Raw genomic sequence first — 18633 nt, forward strand, 5'->3', positions numbered from 1 at the left:
TGACATTGTCTTGTGTAAACATTGCTTCTTGGTTGTCACTCTGCATTTTAGGCCCAAAAAGTGCCCCCCCCATCCATAAACTACAGCATGTGCTCATGTCAAATGTAATTATGAAGTGACAAGTCAAATAGAAATCCACCTCTGCTCTGATACAGTTTACCCTGGGCGTTTCTCATCCTCCTGTCCTCCACAAAGACGACTCCACACACACACTGACAGGTTTGTTTTGGCATTTGTTGTGAAATGGCTGACGCTGCCTGATACAGACAGTGAAACCTGAAATTTTCACAGGCTTGATGTAGCGGATTAGTCATTATCCTTAAATACAGGACTCCACCACCTACACTTAAGCACTGGAAATCCCATTGGGGTGGTTTTATTTAACTTTGATATCTTTAAATGATCCCACAGTAAGCAGTCTGTCTTCTGTTTTTAACTTTGGAACAAAGCAAGGTGACCCAGAGAATAGAGGAAAGTTAAACAGCATCTATACCTATCCATGCTGGATAACAAAAACAAGTATGAAAAAAATATCTATATAAGTTATTCTGACCTTTTTACCTTTGCAGTACATTGTGTGCACAAGTGCTGTTTTTCAGCACCTCGTAAACTGTCTGGCTGAGCACTTCTAGTTAAATTAGTTTTTGGCTGCTGCAGCTCTGAGACTCTGATTTCCTCAAACCAGCAGCTGACTCAGACCTTTTCCAGAAATAAACTTGCAGCAAATTGAACTATGGAAACAGAAACAATCAAATCTCACAGCTGAGATAAAGCAGCACTTGGTTGACTTGCTGGACCGGTAATAAACAAGGTCTCGCTTTAAGCAGTAAGTGTGACAGCAACTTCATCCGTCAGACTGGTGATATTATCACAAGCCGCCTATGAGTGCACATTTCCAAATATTTCCAACTTACTAACTTAATTACATGGTAAATTTCATGTGTTCATGTTCAACACCCTGAAGTAGAATTCTGAACAATTTTGGTGGTGTCTGGCTATTTGTTAAAGCTCATGAAAACTTGCATGGCAACACTCTGCTTCACATCCATACAGCTAGATGGATTCACACCTGAGAGTTGTTGAAGGACATCCAGCCGCTGCTTTCTCATCCATCCCTCCATTTTCCTGCCATTCTGGGGTTTCAAACTGGTGACCTCCCAGACATTAGCCCTCATCTCTAAGGCTACCACCACCATTTTCCAGTTACTTTTACACTTCCGGCTCCATTTGCGTCCATGTTTGTTTTCAGGACCCTGTAATTTCCCCACCAATCACTCACAAGGGCCCCCGTTAAGTCTGCCATTCATAAAGTTTAAAGTAGCTCTTAGTGGTCCGTGGAGTTTATTGAAACATTAAATTTGTATCCCAGCCGTGATGGTGTATCTTTAGCTGTTGCTTAACTCACGTGCTTGGTCGGGTCGCCTTACATCAACCGCCAATTATGTTCTCCTCTTGGGTGTGGGTTGAGCCTCGGTCAGCATGGCAAAGAAACCAGAAACATCAATTCCTGGGCAGTGGAGCGAACAAAAACAGACAAAATGCAAAAACCTTCCTTCCAAACGCTGTTATCATTGTAGAATACAAGCACAAACATCAGTAACATTGCCAGTAACAATGCCCTGCAGTACTCTGGAGGGACTTTAGTGAAATATATGGGCTGTTGTTAGATACGGATGAAGGCCTGAGCAACAAGAGGGACCTCAGAATGTAAGCCTATGTCCTTACAGGGGTCAGACGAAATTTGTCCCGTCACAGCTTCCCATTCTTGTTTTTATCTTTCTTTTCAATTTATGTCTGTAAAGGATGATAAAAGTTTGTAGAAGTTTTCCCGCTAAACAGGTTCCAGTGGTGGGGAAAGTACTCAGATCGTTTGCTTAAAGTAAAAGTAGCAATGCCACAGTGTAGAAATACTCAAGTACAAGTACATGTCAATTAAGTAGAAGTGTTATGCACTAAATATACTAAAATACCAACAATAAAAGTACTGTATTATATTGTTATGTTGGATTAGAATTATTGGTGCATCAGTGTGTTAGCATCACTTCAATGTTGCCGCTGGTAAAGGTAGAGTCAATTTTACCTCTGTTAGATACTTTAGAACTAAGGTAGCTGATTGATACATCACAGTGTATTAGTTCATTATGTTTTGTATTAATAAAGTGAGTCTCCAAAGTCTCTACAAACTAAAGCCGGAGGATAAATATAGTGGATCTAGGAGTACAATGTTTCCCTCTGCTATGTAGAGTAGTAGAAGTACAAAGCAGCATAAAATGGAAATCCCCTTAAGATAATACTTAAGTACAGTATTTGAGTATTTAATTCCTTTCCATCGCTGACAGGAACTATCACAAACACAACTAATAGAAAACAAATAGCGAAACAAGAGACTGTGCAGCTTTCATTTGTTCTCAGTGACTTTGGGTGTGTCATGTTCATAATTAGCCATTTTCTTTTTCTTCTAAGTTCAGTAAAAGCGTTTTATGTCATACATTAAGTATATGAAGTGACATGAAACTGAAAGCGTGTGTATTTTACAGTGAGGGTCTCTCAACAATATAAGAGCAAAGCGACGTCATCGTCTTCAGCTGGAAGGCTGTTAACCTAATTCCTAATGGTTATTACAATGAAGCCTGCCGACCACATCAAGCAGCTGCCGTGCTGTAATGAGCTGAGCAAAGAGCTCTGCCTTGCACTTTCACAGCCTTCAATTCTGCCACTATAAGAACAGGGACGCAAAGTCCTTCTCAAATGAGCACAGTGGCGTGTTTAGAAAATAAAAAGTATGCTGCGAGGTTATAAACAACATCCAAATTACACTGTTAATTCAAGTTTTCCTCAAGCCAAAGTATACTCTGGTTCCAAGGTTCAGCATGAATGTGTCTGCCTCTTCATAGGCTCACATGCGGATGCATGTTGTTGTACTTATGCATAAAAAGATGAATCATTGTTTTCAGGACATCGGACTAAAAACGGAGAGCTTCTTTTGCAGTGGTTTAGCTGCAGTATGTTTGAAAAACCTAAATAAACTGAAATCATCTGAACCTATAAACATATAAAATCCTAACTCCACCCTCTCTTGCTCTGTCATTTTATCTAAATTTGGGTTAATCTGGCATAGCTGGACCTCCTCTTCGGGCACAAGCATAAAAAGATTTTAAAATAAAGTAAAACTAAAAGATATCAAAACTGTGTGCCAGTCACCAGTAATTCAATCAGAAACAGGAAACAGCTGCTGAATACTTGCAGGATAAAATGAGTTTGCTCCGCTGATAAAAAAAAAGGATCATTCATGTACAATCAAGATTAAAACCATTGGCAGAAAAGTGATCCACCTCTTGCTTGAGTTGCATGTAATGTGACATTCTTCTATTATCACACATCCTCAGCTAGTCAGCCTGCACCTTTGCTGCAACTCCTGTCTTGGTTATGAACAGAATTTCAAACATTTGGAGGTAAAGATTGCAAATCTTTTATTTGACAGGAAGCACAAACTTAAACAATGCTTACCAAACATGATTAAGTGCTATAAGCCAGGGAAAGTAGCACTTTGGAAAATTGCAGATAATTCGGTCTAATTTACACATTTAAAAAAAAGGGTTCAAACAAGGTCCATGTTTTAGAATCTCTAATTATAACCCCGGTGAAAGACGCCTGTCACGGTCACGTGCTGTACAGACGCCTCATATAGAAACTTGCCATCATCTTTTCTGCAAATGTACACATGTTGTAGCAGCGTGTATATACATAATCAGAACACAGGAAGCACATGTACCATAAATGGTCTGAAGTTCTGGAAGATTCTGGGATGGGATATAGAGTGCCATACACATCTTTTAAGGCTGCATGTGTGTTTGAGAACATATGATTATTTGGGTGTATGCATTTCCTATGTGGCTGGGCTGAAATTGAGAAATTACAGTTGGACGATCTCAAAGTAAGCAAGTGAAGGTGGAGGGTGAGGGTGAGGAAGGATAATACTGGAGGATAGCACTGATTGAGGAAATACAACATCATGACAGAAACTAGCTGTAATTGTAGGAATAGGCCTGAAACCTCTGATGATGTATATGCACCAAGGGGACCAAAAATAACTAGTGGCCACAGGGGCATGGCCCCTTCTCTTGGGTAGCAGCAGCATCTCATTCCAAGGAGAAGTGCTGTGCAAGAGTAAAACCTGCTCTCTGGTGTTCAAATATCAGTACTGCACACAAAGGCTGTGGCACACTGGTTTGCATTCACAAGGTTGCACAGAAACAAGCCCTAACGTCTTTTCCAGTGGCTCCTTATATAGTTTTATTAGCTGTTTTGAGGGTGAAGCACTCACAAAAATACACAACTTAAGAAAAAGTGTTCATCCTGAAATAGCAACTGAAATCAAGGCTACTTTGTCCTCCATTAGCCACAATAACAAGTTGACCAAGTAATACCCAGGAAACTAAATATATGAACAACTAAATATGTGAATCCCTTAAATGGTGGTATTACATCAGTACTAAACCTAATTATTTGCTTTCAATCTAAAGCAACTAAAAATCTCCAGTAGCCTTCCCTTCATCCATGGCACTCTGGACAACCTTTCCCCACCATTTCCCTTGTTTACCTTATCATGGCCGGCGTGGAGGTGCCCAGACAGTCAGGAAAGGTAAAGGCGAGTCTCCGTCTGCCAAGCTGGACAAGATGTAAATTTGCAGACGAGTCTGGTACTGTACATCCTCAATGCAAGCTTTGTGCAGCAACACAGGTGCCACTACAAATCTGGTGTTGTTTTTTTTATAGATGTGTTTGGACTATTTGCAGATGTTTTCATATTTGAACAGAGAGTCTTGTTACCATTCATAAATATAAACACCTCCTGAGCAGAAAGTTGCTGAAAAACTGCAAATATAAGAGTAACAAGACTGAAAATGTAAAGGTGTTACTGGATTAAGTTTATTCCTCCAGCAGAGCTTTTTTTGTGTTCTTTATTATATAAATTCATTTATTTTGCTTCTACTTTTTGTTGCTTTGAACATGATTATTTTCAAGTTCAGAAGAAGACTGAAATAAGTGATAATCATGTGTCTGGATATTCAAGACATGGAGGCAACCTGATGTGACATGCCCGCTTTGGGCAGATCTGTCTGCTAATTACAGCCTAGCTCTGAGGAGGGAGGTACTTGCGTGGTGGGGGCTTTTCTTTTTTTTTAATGATGCGAGGGGTAGATATGGTATAAATACCCACATCATTGTACTGGAGGGCAGCATATCCTAAGTTGTGCTCCTACCCTAAGGATATACAGCAGCACCAGGAACTCACTGGTGCTGAAGAGATTGGTTTTCCCTCCTTTGGATGCCGGTATGTGTGTTTTCTCTTCCCCTCTAAACAGCTCTATCTCTGGAGGAGTGTAGTCAACATCGAGGCCTTGAGTTGTTCCTCAGGCACACACAAGGAGACAGATTTTGGCAGGCTTAGAGCATCCTGGGTGATATTCAGAGAACCCTGAGTGATCCAGAATGCTCTGAATTAATCACAAATTGAAATTTACAACCTGCAGCTCTTATTTGTTGTTCATTGAGTTTCTGTTGAGATGCATAGTTTTACTGACTTTACTGAGAACGTTTTTAAGCTCTGTAAAACTACACAGAAGGCTCAAGTTTGCTGATACTTTGTACCTTGAGAGTAGTTGTGCTCACTGTCTGCTTTCCCCTGCAGGTTTCACCCTACAAGATGGACATACGAGTAGCGAGCATCCTCCTCCTCACGGTGGCCTTGACTGCAGCCCATGGGGAGCGGTATGTGGTGAAGAAGGTGGTGAAGGCCGCCCCTCAGTACCAGCCCTACTCTGTGAAGAGCCATGGTAAGAAAACAGCCTCCTGCTCTCTATAATATCTGTTTTTCACAATGGGGCGAGCTAGCATTTCTCCTGTATTTGTCAGCTACATCCTCACAAAAGTTGCCTCTAAAGTCTAAAGATTTTCTTCCCTAAAGAAGATCTTTACTTGAGAAACATTTCGTGACAGTCTTGCCTCACCTTTGAATCTTCAGCTACTGAATTAGCACCTTTGTTATGGCAAATAGGAGCAGCATAAGCAGTCGGACAGATGCTGGCCACAACCAGCTGCACCTCGCTCCTCTACTTGTCTTGTGCTCTGATTGGTTACAACAGTGTTCCTGCTTCTCCAATCGAATAGTCCATTTAGATCTTACAGGTCATTTTACTTACTGCAGGGCTTTGCAGTTTTGTTTTTTTCTGGAAGTCGTAGAGTTCAATACATCCACCTAACTTTTCACATTTTTTAGTAGTTTTGAGTGAGGTCTTTATTTGCTCTTTTATTCAGCCAAGACAGTCACATTAGCAACATTTAATAATATTTTTTTATTTTGGTACTTTCTCCTTTTTGAATGATCAGCATTTCTGAGGGATCACTTGTTTTTTTTATTGTTTATAATGTTCCTCTTTACATTGTCTTAACTTTTTACATTTTGAGGAGCACTGATGTTGTCACTGTTGTTTTCAGTGTATGACATTTAACATGTACGTTTCTCATTTTAGTCATTTTCTCTGGAAATGTTGCCTATTGCTTTCAGACACTCAGACATACAAGAGAAAGATCCATTTTTCTGGTATATTCATACTCCCACAATAAAAACATATTTTACTGCACATTAAAAATGTTAATTATGATGTGGTACAAAATATGAAGTCTTGTGTTAATCAGCGTACTTCTATTTTTATTTGTGAAAGTAGCTGTTAGTGAATTATTTTTAGTTTGACACTGACAATTACAGTCCAGTCACCCAGCAGTGTGGTTTGTCTGGGTGTGCCTGCTTCACACAGAAGTAGAAACATCTGTTTGGCTTTATCCATACTGGGTTACAGTTAGCCAAGGAGTGAGCCTTTTACACTCAAACATGTGACCACATTAAGGCAGCAAATAAAATAAGACTCCTTCTCATTTAGAACTGTCACAAACAAGTCATAAGATGTCTCTTAAAGCTCTTTGACTTGTACAGTATAAAAAATAATCTATTATTTAACACAAATTATGAAATATTTGTATTTTATTTGTACATTTTCACACAGTAATTGAATGAAAGCCTAAACAATACAATAATTAAGATATATGATATACATATATGTTTTAAAAGAAAACAGAACATTTCTTCATTTATTTTGAAGAAAACTCAAGTTTAAGATCTGAGAAAGGATTTTATAGAATTGTGACAGTGAATCAGCAGCATCATGCAGTCAAACCACAAAACTACAAGGTTTGCTCCCGGAAATAAAACCTGCCCCACCTCCAGGAGTCAAATATCACTGAATTGGAAGCAATCAGTGAATTATTTTATCATGCATCCATCGCTTTTAACATTATGATGAAACATACAAGAGTAGTGACTGCAACATTCATTGGAGCATTTGTCTTAAAGTGTGTTAAAATGTGTTATTCTGCTCACATTTGATTGCTAACCAACCAAAACCTGCCAAACCTCAGACCTGAGAGCTCCCACTACGTCCATGTTCTTGTACTTTGCGTTACTTGAATAACTAAATATAGATATAATATCAAATTAGATTAGATATCAGATAGAATTAGAGGTACTAGATATACTGCAGACCCTGTATGTATCTGTGTATAAGTATTTTATCACATCATGCCAACACATTACAGTGTAACATTAATAGGGACAATAATATACAACACACAGTTTATGAGTGCTGCTTTGTTGACACTTTTTTTACATTATCACCTGGGGGTATTGTTTGCTCGTTTGATTGTTTATCTGTTTTTGTTGGTGTTGACAATGGCCCCTGTTTCAATCTTCACAGTGGTGTCGGTGGCAGGAGAGCCTGGTCCTCCAGGTGAGCCTGGCTCCGAGGGACCTGAGGGACCTGCTGGTCCCCCAGGTGAGAGTGTTGTAGGTGAGCCTGGACCACAGGGACCTCCCGGATCTCCCGGATCTCCTGGCCGCTCCATTGCTGGCAAACCTGGATCCCCAGGTGGACCTGGCAAACCTGGCAATGATGGAGCACCTGGTGAGAAGGGAGACACTGGAGCCCCTGGCTCTCAGGGACCAAGGGGAGCCCCTGGATCTTCTGGAAGCCCCGGACCTGCTGGCCTCTCTGCTACTGGCAAGCCTGGACCATCAGGCCTTCCTGGAGCAATGGGACCTCGAGGAGAGCCTGGTCTGAAAGGACATCCAGGTGTGCCTGGACTGCCAGGTTCTAAGGGTGATAGAGGGGTGGGAATAACTGGACCTCAGGGTGAGACAGGACCTGTAGGACCCACTGGCGCACCTGGAGAACCAGGTGCAGCTGGAGTTGGAAAGCCAGGTAAACCAGGTATGGCTGGGGAGTCAGGAAAGCCAGGTAGCCCAGGCAGGGATGGTGCCACAGGCCCCATGGGACCACAGGGACCTAAGGGACACACTGGTGCCCCAGGTGTGGGTGCTTCAGGTAAACCAGGTGAGAATGGCGCCCCAGGTCTGCCTGGCCCAGCTGGTCCTAAAGGCCACCAGGGACCTTCTGGAGCCACTGGTGCCCCTGGAGTCCCCGGATATGGAAAGCCAGGTGCAAATGGAGAGAAGGGAGAGAGGGGAGCTCCAGGTAGCCCAGGTTCTACAGGTGCTAAGGGTGAGCAAGGTCCAACAGGTTATACTGGTGCTACAGGTGCAACTGGCCCCACTGGTCCAGCCGGGCCTCAAGGTCCAAGAGGTTTCCCAGGTGAATCTGGTGCTGTTGGCCCTAAAGGTGACACAGGTCCGTCTGGACCTCAGGGTCTAAAGGGACACAAGGGAGATCAGGGAGCACAGGGTTTTGCAGGCAAGCAGGGTTATCCAGGCGCAGCTGGTCCTCCTGGATCCAGAGGAGCCACTGGACCCACAGGTGACAAAGGTAATGTGGGCGCCCCAGGTACCCCAGGTGCCCCAGGTATCCCAGGCCCCGCTGGCCCCAAAGGTCATCCTGGCCGTGCAGGTGAGCCAGGTGCCTCTGGTTCTGATGGTTCCCCAGGTCCCAGAGGACCTAGTGGACTTCAAGGTGCCCCTGGTGCTCCTGGCCTTAAGGGACACCCAGGTCTGCCTGGTCCTTCTGGTCCTGCTGGTTTGGCTGCTAAGGGGGTCCCCGGACCTCAGGGTTCCCCTGGTGAGGCTGGTGAGCCCGGTGCTGATGGAGAGGTCGGCCCAGCTGGCCCTCCTGGTCCCCCCGGTCCTCCCGGTGAGGTTGTGTTTGAGAAGGGCATGGGAATGAGTGAGGTTATGGTCAAGTCCCCCATGTCTGCTTTCACTGCATCTCTGGCCACCCCCTACCCTGCTGCTGGCAGCCCCATTAAGTTTGACCAGATAGTGTACAATGCTGAGAATCACTATGACCCTGAGAGTGGCATTTTCACTTGCCAGATTCCTGGAGTTTACTATTTCTCCTACAGCATCCATGTTAATGGAGCTCATGCCCTGGTGGCTCTGTACAAGAATGGCCAGCCTGTTATGTTCACTTATGATGAGTACAACAAAGGCTTCCTGGACCAGATGTCTGGTAGTGCTGTCCTTCTGCTCGATGAGCAGGACACAGTCTACGTCCAGATCCCCGATGATGAGGCCAATGGCGTCTTTGCCGCTGAGAATGTCCACTGCTCTTTCTCTGGCTTCCTCATTGCTTCAACGTGATACGTTGATACAGTAGATCCTAAAAGCCAACCAACTAAATTTGCAATCTATTTCTCAAACTAAAGTAAACTCCCTGTTCATTTTTTCCTCAACCAAACAGACAGGCAGTTCACACTTCTTTGAGGAATAGTGGCATCTCGACTTGAAAACTACAAGAAATAGGTGCTTAGAAGAAGGAAAACTAATTTATGAAAACAGGTGATCAGGGATGGGAGAAGCAATCCACAAAGTTACCAGTGAGCTTTTGTAATGGAGACAGCATGTGAAATTGAGGTGTTATAACTGTGTTGTGTCCTGACTTTTTCTTTTTCCACTCTGTTCCTTTTATACTGACTTCAACTGGTGATTCTTAATTTAGTGTTTGTCTGTTTTGTGTTTGTTTTTGTACCTGCTTGTTTTTGTTTGGGTGACCAATAATCTTATTAAAGTACACAAACAATTTCTGTGCAACATGTTGTAACTGTTATCCTTGTATGTGACTTGAATATTGTGAAATGGTAATGGTCAAATTGACCATTATAATGAAATAAGTCACCAGAATACTGTCATACAAACGCAAACTACCAGCAACATTGTTATATCCCTGAACGTGCATTATGTCATGTAAAGCATAATGACCAGAATAAAAGATGTCTTAACAAATATTTTGTCAATGAAGTGCTTTTTTAAAAGTAGGACACAAATCCTTATAAACATTGTACTACATTTCCTATAGACTTGGATTACTTGGAGGTGCAAATGAAGAAGAACAAAAAAGTCTTTAATCTTATGTAATCACGCACTGACAATTCTGTCAGAAAATTCATTCCACTTTCAACTAGTTTCAAGTATTGCTCGTGAAACCTGATTAATCCTCTGTCAAGAAAAATAAATCCACCCGCCCCCTTAATGCGCTGCCCTAAGGGGCATTACTCTGCAGCTCCTGAGTAGTGCCCCTCTGTGCTGGTAGGGATTCAGTGTCTAGATCAAGATCACTGTAGCAGGGGTGGCTGCTTTCCAGTATGGGAGCCAAAAGTTAAGTCCAATTTATGGACATGTGTCCCCCTGACTATTTGCAATATGGTACAAATTAATTTGTATCCTCCCGGTACAGTGTGGGAATAAATCCACAAAGGCACCAAAAAGTTGCCTAGTTTCCAAACTTGTTTGTTACAAGTTCTGCAAAACTGCCAATATATAAAAAGTAAATAAAAATGTTTAAATAAGTTAAAATAATGAATAATGGATGCTACCACATTAGCTACAGATAGCCACGCAGATTAAGCTTAGTATGATATAAGATATACTAACATGTCATAAAGCAAATTCTCATGAGTCAAATCTACAATTCAGATTCTTTGTATGCAAGTAAAAGTATTTCAATGCAAAAACATTTTGCTTTACTTCAAGACCCCTTTGTCAAAATGTATAAGCAATATAAAAACGTTTAATAATTGGTCTATAACATAGTGTAATGTAGTCAGAAGCAGATTTAAGTGTTTATTACCGTATTTGCCAACAACTATAACTCCACATGTTAGGAACCCATAAATGGAGGCTGCTGCATAATCAGATAATGATAATGTAGTAAAACACAGTTTTTATAATATAAAATGTGTTCACAGGAGAAGTTATAATTGCTGATAAGTACTTTACATTAATACATGTAAGATGTCCTTATATCTGCTTACAGCGACATTATAGTGTGTTATAAACTTAAAACTTAAACTTTATATACCGCTTATAAATGCTAAAAAGATGGATGGAAAGTAAAGCATTACCAAATATTTTTCCATGAGTAAAATTCCTGCAAGTAAAAAATTACTTCTGAGAGTGTAAAGTAAAGGTACTCATAATGCAGAATGTAGGCAGCACTATTACATTGCTAATGTTAAACAAGCAAATGTAAAATGGTTTTAAAAAATGTCGTGTCAGGGGCCTTCAGCCAAGGTAAACAGTTCCTTAATCTGCGAAACAACAAATTATTGAATTGGTCAAAGGTGGAAGTATAAAGTAACATGAAACTGAAATACTGATACTTGTATAATACTTAGTTACTTCACACTGCTGGTCCCTGGTCAGAACCTGAGACAGACAAGGATCATAAAGTATGAATCTCTCCCCACATGATGGCCGCTGGTTGCCTGCTTGGCAGCCAAAGTTTACAAAAGCTACTCTACCATGCGAGTCTGAGTATGGGTGTGCTGAAAATAGTCAGCATGTGGGATGAGGGACAGGGATGGTCCACTGGCAGGGCAGCAACCGTTTGATGTTCCCTGGGAGAACGAGCGAGATGGTGGTTAGGTGAGGGGCCGGAGGGACAGAGGAGAGAGGAGGCTGGGTGAAGGAAACCGCTGGGGATTGCCATCTGAGGGGACTGCCGTTCAGAGACGGTCTGTGGTCGGTGCATGAGGTGGGGCAGACAGGAAAACAGACGGAGCGCTGCATCTGGTCAGCTCCACAAGCCACACTCCAAAATTATCTCTTGCACTTAAAGGAATATTTTTCCCTTTGATATATTTTTTGTTTTGTGTGTCTGCTCACCTGTCCATCTTATCTGTATCTATCTATAACCTTGTGTATCCATTTGTCAAGAAGAACCTGTAGACAAGCTGAGGATGGAGACTAATGTGTAGCACTATGAGCTTCAGCTGCTTGTGAGGCACACTAGGGCCAAACAAATCCCTCAACAACCTGCCCAAGATGGACATGCAGACCAGGAAGCCGAAATAGAAATATTATGTGTAAAACACACCCTTCCTGCGGTGGTCAAAAGCTGCAGTACACTGGGTTAAACTGGGTGCAAAGGAAATAGATGGTTTGAAGTGAGCACAGGCAGAGCTGTGGGTGGCTAAAAACACCCTGGAGTTTGCAGCAAACTCTTCTACTCTTAAAAACATTCTGGTGTTTTTATGGGGTTTGGGGTTTTGCAGAAGGAATCCCAACACGTTGATAGTAAACACAGACAACAGTTCAGCTTGTGCTGCAGATACTAACTCTAGATGCCATAAAGATGTTTGTTTCAGACGCATCATTTATGGTGTAAAACCAGCAGCTCTGTGACTCAAACACAATTTACCTTGAATCTCATCACAATTATGTTGCGGCTGTTCCCCGAGTAAGTCAGTCATTTCAAAAGCTCTATAGATGGGGAACCCATCTCACTTTGTCTCCTTGCAAATGAGCCTGACTTTTACTAATATAGATGCTTGTGATCATCACACACTGTTTGGTGTGTAGCTCATCACCTTTTTTTGCTTTGCTTTCCACTGAAATTGATTAATGACTGGAAGGTGGCTTTTAATTGAAGAACACATTTACTCTGGAACACTCTCCACCTTTCCTTTACACGGGCTGTGCAGCATTTTAACTTACTGCTAATGTGATAAATGTAATTACACAACCTGCTGAAGAATTCTAGGCTGTTTTAATGAAAAATATTTTGAAATTCCAAACACAGCCCACCACAGACAAACCGGTGGAAACTCTCTAATGCACCACATGGGGGTGCTGTAAAGCCAAGAATCCATGTGTGTATTTATTCCTCCAGTGACCGATCCCAGTCAAAAAAATATGCCATCTCAGCTCTACTTAGTTCAGAGATTAGTGACGCAGGCATTTGATGTTTGCTAAACATTAAGAATAAATTAGCTCAGAGTGCCAATTCACACTTCATTCTTTATCAGTGGTGACAGAAAATAAACTGAATACCTACAACCAGCCTGTAGGCAATGGTACATTCCACACTGAATAAGGTGAGGCCTCATTATATACAAAAAGATTTTGTTCAAAGATTGCTCCCCTAACCTGGAATGTGCATGTGCCTTCTGGTGTAGAACTGAAGTGTTGTAAATATCACAGCTTGATGCGAAATTTGCTTAAAACATCTCCCAATTTTATTCAATCTTACAAATGGTGAAAAACAAGAAAACTTCATTTACAATGGGTAATCTGTTAAAAACTTCAGTCATTTAGGTACATCTCAGTCATAAAACCAGTAATATCAAAGTCTATACAACGTGCATTACTACAGAGTTTTGAAATGGTGGAATCTATTGGGAAGTGATGAGCACCTATTGTTTCGACAGTTAACTAAATCTAATTCAGGAATGGTTGTGTCCACAGGAGCGTTGGGTTTAAGAGTTGTAAACAACTGTGCACTGCAAAGACAACATTTAAGACTTGGTTTAGGACTTTCCCTTTAAATATCACAATGTGTCAAATCTTGCAGACACAGCTTTAGCTGCTACATCCAATTGCCCAGCACCAAATACTTTGATAAAACATGTCAAATTCAGCAATGTGTCAACACAGTCATGGTTTCATGTAGAAAAAAGAAAAAAAAACAACAAAAAAACATTCACACTCACATTCGTACTTTCACACTCACCCACGTCACAAATGCAAGCACCAATGAGCAGTGAGGAAGCAGCACACTCTCCTGTACACCTCCTGTCCATCACTGCCAAGGACATTGCAGTCATATTGGATGAGATGGTTGCAGAATAGTAAACAAACATCAACAAAAGAATTAACAAAAAAAATCCCTGGTTTTAGACAAGTCCTCGCATTCCTTCATACAGGCTCCATCGCCTCCTTCATTCCGGTGTCTTGGTCAGCAGGATTACTCAGCAGCAGCTGTGGCCTCCGGACTGGCTGCCGTCGCTGGTTCAGTAGGTGAAGCTTCAGCTGGTTTCTCCTCTCCTCCTGCGGCTGCGGCGGCTTCTCCTTCTGCCTTCGCCTCCTCCTCCTCCTCGGCCTTTGGCTCAGCAGCTGCAGCCTCCTTGGCTCCCTCCTCACCAGCCTCAGCCGGCTTGGCCTCCTCAGCAGGTGCTTCTTCTGACGCCGCCTTCTCTTCCTCGGCTGGCTCTCCCCCTGCCGCTCCCTCCTCTGCTGCTGCTGCCTCCTCAGACTCCTTCTTGGTCTTCTTGAAAGAGAAGCCGCTGAGCTTGAAGGAGGGTTTCTTGAACGAGAAGCGCTTCTTCTTCTGCTTGCCATCTTCGCTGGTGGATGGGGTGCCCTCCTCCGGCTTGGCAGAAGCCTCTCCGTTTGTGGCGACGGGCTCCTTCTCGCCGTTGGCCTCAGCGCCCTCTACTTTCTCGCCTTCTTCTTTTGGGGCCTCCTCAGTAGGAGTGCTTCCATTGGCCTGTACATCAGCTTTGTTGGCCTCCTCTGCAGCTGGAGAGGCATCCCCATTGGTCTTGGCATGGCCATTCTCCTGGAAGAGCACAGAATAAAAATGCCATTCTTGAACATGCACATCACTGTGCTTTTGAAATGGAAAAAAAAAAAAAAAAAAGGAGTCTTGTTTGTTGCCTGAAATCATGCATCTGTGGCCAACATGTGTTTGCAAGACTGTCCTCTAAAATCTTGCGTGCCGTGACATGTAATCAAATTCAACCTTTAGTAGTAACCAATAGGAAAAAAGCCCTAAAACTGCAGCAACATCTGTTACTAGGAGAGTGACGACAGATCTGTGGCTTTCAGCAGTAGGCTAGTTGGTTAGACTGCAGTACCGCCCGGATACGCCAGGTGGCGTTCACTGTTCAGTCTATGAATACAACATAGGAATTTGGGGGTTTTCTCCCTTATTTTATTTACCTGTTCATTCAGCTAATGTGTTTAATTGTTATTCGTTTACACTTCCCGCCCTTAGTCTCCGTAATTTGTGAAATTTGTTAATTTTGTGGGTTGTGTGGGCACAAAAACGTGGCTCCTTTCTTGTATCTGGCAACAAAGGCGTGGTATCGTTTTTTTTTTTTTTTAAAAATGGCCATGCCACAGTGAAAGCGGCCGCTGCACACATTTCAACCAGATGAATAAAAACAGCCTCATTACTGGGCGAAAAAGCCCCAGAGTGACTATATAATGCTTATAATGAAGCAAAAATATCAAATTATTTCTGTGATAAACTAAACAATCAGATTTAGTTGTGCAGCCTGGTTACCTTCTTGCAATGAATTAAAAAATTATGCATGTATCAGATTAAAAAGCTATTCCACCCTAAAAAAAAAAAAAAAAAAAAAACTCAATCTCAGACATTGTTGCGCTGCAGAGTACATTAAATTGTCCCAATGCACTCGCCGGTGAAAATGGATACATGTGGCCACTTTCCCTGAAAGCCGGTGAGCGTGGGGATGCGCTACTGGGAACATGGAGCACGCCATTGACGCAACACATTGCTAAAACCAGACAAAATTCCGCTCGAGCAATTAAGACTTGAATAATTAAAACGTGGTTTTACCTGCCCGTTCGCCTTGGCTGCAACAGCTGCACCTTCTGCGGGCTTTTCCACCGCAGCTTCCTCTTTTCCAGCGGTTTTGGAGATTTGTGCTCCCATGCTTTTGGTGCAACAAAGGAACCCAACCGATCAAATGAATGAACAAAGACCGCAAGCTTCCTCCCAAAAATTCAAGTCAAACGCCGACACCTCCTTCTCCAACCGAAGCCGAGGAATCAGCCCGAGACCGAAGTGACCGCAAAGGGACGCGTGAGAACCTGCAAAAATGTGGCAAAAGATGCAAAAGAAACGCGAATTCTTTCAATTTTTTCCCGAGCAGAGTTTGTAAATGGAGAAATTGGCCCCGCCGCAAATGAGATGCGGAGTACAACGCCCAAGTCCACTGATGAATGGGCACTGGGGCTATGACGACAAAACCAGGCCGTCTCCACCAATCACAAGTCCGGAATCCAACGAGTGGGGGGGGGCCCGTGGACAATAGGAGAGACACAACAACATGGCCAACAATTTGTTTTTATGGCCACTTTAGAGTGAAAAATAGATTTTAGGACTGAACTAAAATAACGACCGAGATTTCAAAAAGCTTTACAAGGTCCAGCAGATTTAAATGGAAGCTTTGATAACTCACACTAACTAGAGTAAACAGTAGATATATGCTTTAAAAAAAACAACATTAAATGGCCAACATTTTATCTAATTGACATTCAATTATAGTGTTTGAGTATTTAGACATATTCATTCTCTTGACTGGCAAATATTAAATATTAAAGCTCATATTTTTAACCTAGTTTCGAGCTACATGTATTTATTGATAGACAAAGCTGCAGTAAATAGGCCCAGAGAGGTTGTTTATCACAACTTTTAAATGAATATCCAAGCGCCAAAACAACAGCATGTGTTGGACAGCAGAGCTGAGAAAGCCCCTCTCAGCTGGTCTCATGTTATATCAGCCTGCTGACATACGCCTCACTCTGAAACTATAAGCCCCTGTGCCCACAACTTCCCTCATCCCTCTTCTTGCATAATAGCGTCTTGTCTGCTTGTTGCAGCTGGAGCATCCCGGTGACCCAGATATGATGAGAGTTTATGGCCCTCTGCTCCGGCAGCCTGCAGTGCTCTGACTCCACCAGCAGCCACAAGTCTCCTCTCTCTCTGCCATCTCTGCATGACCCACATCTCCATGGTTACCAATCCAAAATGGCTCCAAGGAAGAGGCTGCACGTCGAGGGCTTTCAGCGGCCGTGACTCCTGGTTATGGAGAAGTAGGGTGAGAGTGAGTTCAAAACTGAGCAGCGCAGACAACAGTTTGAGGATTAGGGTGACTTCTTCAACCCACCCTCCCCTCGTCAGGCTAACTAGGCCACGCTCATTGTTGGGATATTCTGATTACATGCAAAGCTGTAATTATTGTGGTGAGTTTCCATGAATATGTAAACCAGGGGACAAAGCCTGCAGGGCACGGAGGCTTTGCAGCCCAGACATTCAGACGTAAAGACTTCACCTGTCAGACACTGTATCCTGTCTGTAAGCCTGGAGGAGTGATTTTGTGTGTGTGAGCAAGTGACACTATCACACACCCACTGCCTTAAAAGACGTGCCAAAAGTTTCCACCAAACTTCTTACTTTAAATCATGTAAGATGCAACCTTTATTGGTCCCAATAATAAGATAAACAGTGGAAAACATATATATTTATCATTTTTAGTTTATCATTGCTTTTTTAATTGGCCATTTTTGGGAAATGTCCATTTTTAACTATCTTAAAAGATTTTCTTTAAATCAAACTGATTTAAAAGACATTTTTAATTACACAAATGATTCTTCTGTATCACATGAACATGAGGCATTATTTAAGATAATTGACTATAAAGAATTTTTACTAAACTGACCTGGATTTTGATGCATTTATTAATATCTCATGATCGGCTGCAAATATTTACATTTTTAACATGGTTGTAGATATAACATCAAATTGTGCTGTATGCTAGAAAAAAAAGCTAAAAAGTGGAAACATCACCCAAGATTCAGCTCAATACGATTCCCCTCATACTTTGTCAATGTTACAAAAAAGACGTAAGTAAAATAATTAATTAGTTGATTGACATAGAAAAGCAATTCTGACAACCGATTAACCTTCTAAGTCATTTGTCAGGTAAAAGTGAATAACATTTCTTTGTTCCAGCTTGTCCAATCTGAGGATTAGCAGTGTCTTCTGTTTTACATCATTATAACTTTAACTCTTTCAGGTTTTGGACAGTTGATTGACAAAACAAACATTTGAAAATGTCACGTCATTCACTGGGAAACTGTGATGGACATTTTTCACCATCTTCTGACATTTTATTGCCAAAAAAACTGATAAAAAACAGTCGAATCAAAATTGTTAACATGACACGTAGCCTGACTGAGTCTGCTATGCTACATGTTGTGAGTGTGTTTACCATTAACAGGTTGGTAGTTTGATTCCTGATTCTTTCTGTTCACACGTCGAAGTCACTGAAGTGAAAATTATTTTTGACAAAGAAACTTTTATAAGTCTCCTTGATCTTAAGCAACTTATTCAGTCAACCAAATAAAGGTGGAGTGCACGTTTGGTCTCCTGAAGCCTGGCAAATGTTCAAACAGCTGCAAAACAGGGAAGTCAAAGGTCAGCATTGTGATTCATAATGACCTTTTTGAGCAGATTCAAATCGCCGTAAATCTGTTTAAAGTATCAAAGAGCAACATGTCCTAATCTGGGTGAGGATTGTTTGGTTTAGTGGTTGGAA

The 18633-nt window shown here is 42.0% G+C and overlaps 2 protein-coding genes across 2 annotated transcripts; one reads left to right on the top strand and one right to left on the bottom strand.

Annotated features, from left to right (window-relative positions):
- Positions 1 to 5258: 5258 nt before the first annotated feature.
- col10a1a (collagen, type X, alpha 1a) lies at positions 5259 to 10259 on the top strand. Its single transcript, XM_070842462.1, has 3 exons — positions 5259 to 5335; positions 5693 to 5837; positions 7812 to 10259. Exons 1-3 carry the CDS (start codon positions 5330 to 5332, stop codon positions 9644 to 9646), a joined length of 1986 nt encoding a protein of 661 aa, XP_070698563.1. The 5' UTR covers positions 5259 to 5329; the 3' UTR covers positions 9647 to 10259.
- A 3265-nt stretch (positions 10260 to 13524) lies between these two features.
- Positions 13525 to 16201, bottom strand: marcksb (myristoylated alanine-rich protein kinase C substrate b). Its single transcript, XM_070842690.1, has 2 exons — positions 15870 to 16201; positions 13525 to 14843 (listed from the first exon to the last, which is right to left on the bottom strand). Exons 1-2 carry the CDS (start codon positions 15963 to 15965, stop codon positions 14250 to 14252), a joined length of 690 nt encoding a protein of 229 aa, XP_070698791.1. The 5' UTR covers positions 15966 to 16201; the 3' UTR covers positions 13525 to 14249.
- Positions 16202 to 18633: the final 2432 nt, after the last annotated feature.

The sequence above is a fragment of the Pempheris klunzingeri genome, chromosome 13 (genome assembly GCF_042242105.1).
Source record: "Pempheris klunzingeri isolate RE-2024b chromosome 13, fPemKlu1.hap1, whole genome shotgun sequence".
NCBI classification, from domain to species: Eukaryota; Metazoa; Chordata; class Actinopteri; order Acropomatiformes; family Pempheridae; genus Pempheris; species Pempheris klunzingeri.

What these genes read in the sequence shown, in the direction of transcription:
- col10a1a (XM_070842462.1), top strand. An exon ending in CTACTCTGTGAAGAGCCATG is followed by an intron (nt 5,838 to 7,811) that starts GTAAGAAAACAG and finishes CAATCTTCACAG; the next exon opens with TGGTGTCGGTGGCAGGAGAG.
- marcksb (XM_070842690.1), bottom strand. Translation starts at nt 15,965, where the DNA reads ATGGGAGCACAAATCTCCAAAACCGCTGGAAAAGAGGAAGCTGCGGTG. An exon ending in CAGCCAAGGCGAACGGGCAG is followed by an intron (nt 14,844 to 15,869) that starts GTAAAACCACGT and finishes GTGCTCTTCCAG; the next exon opens with GAGAATGGCCATGCCAAGAC.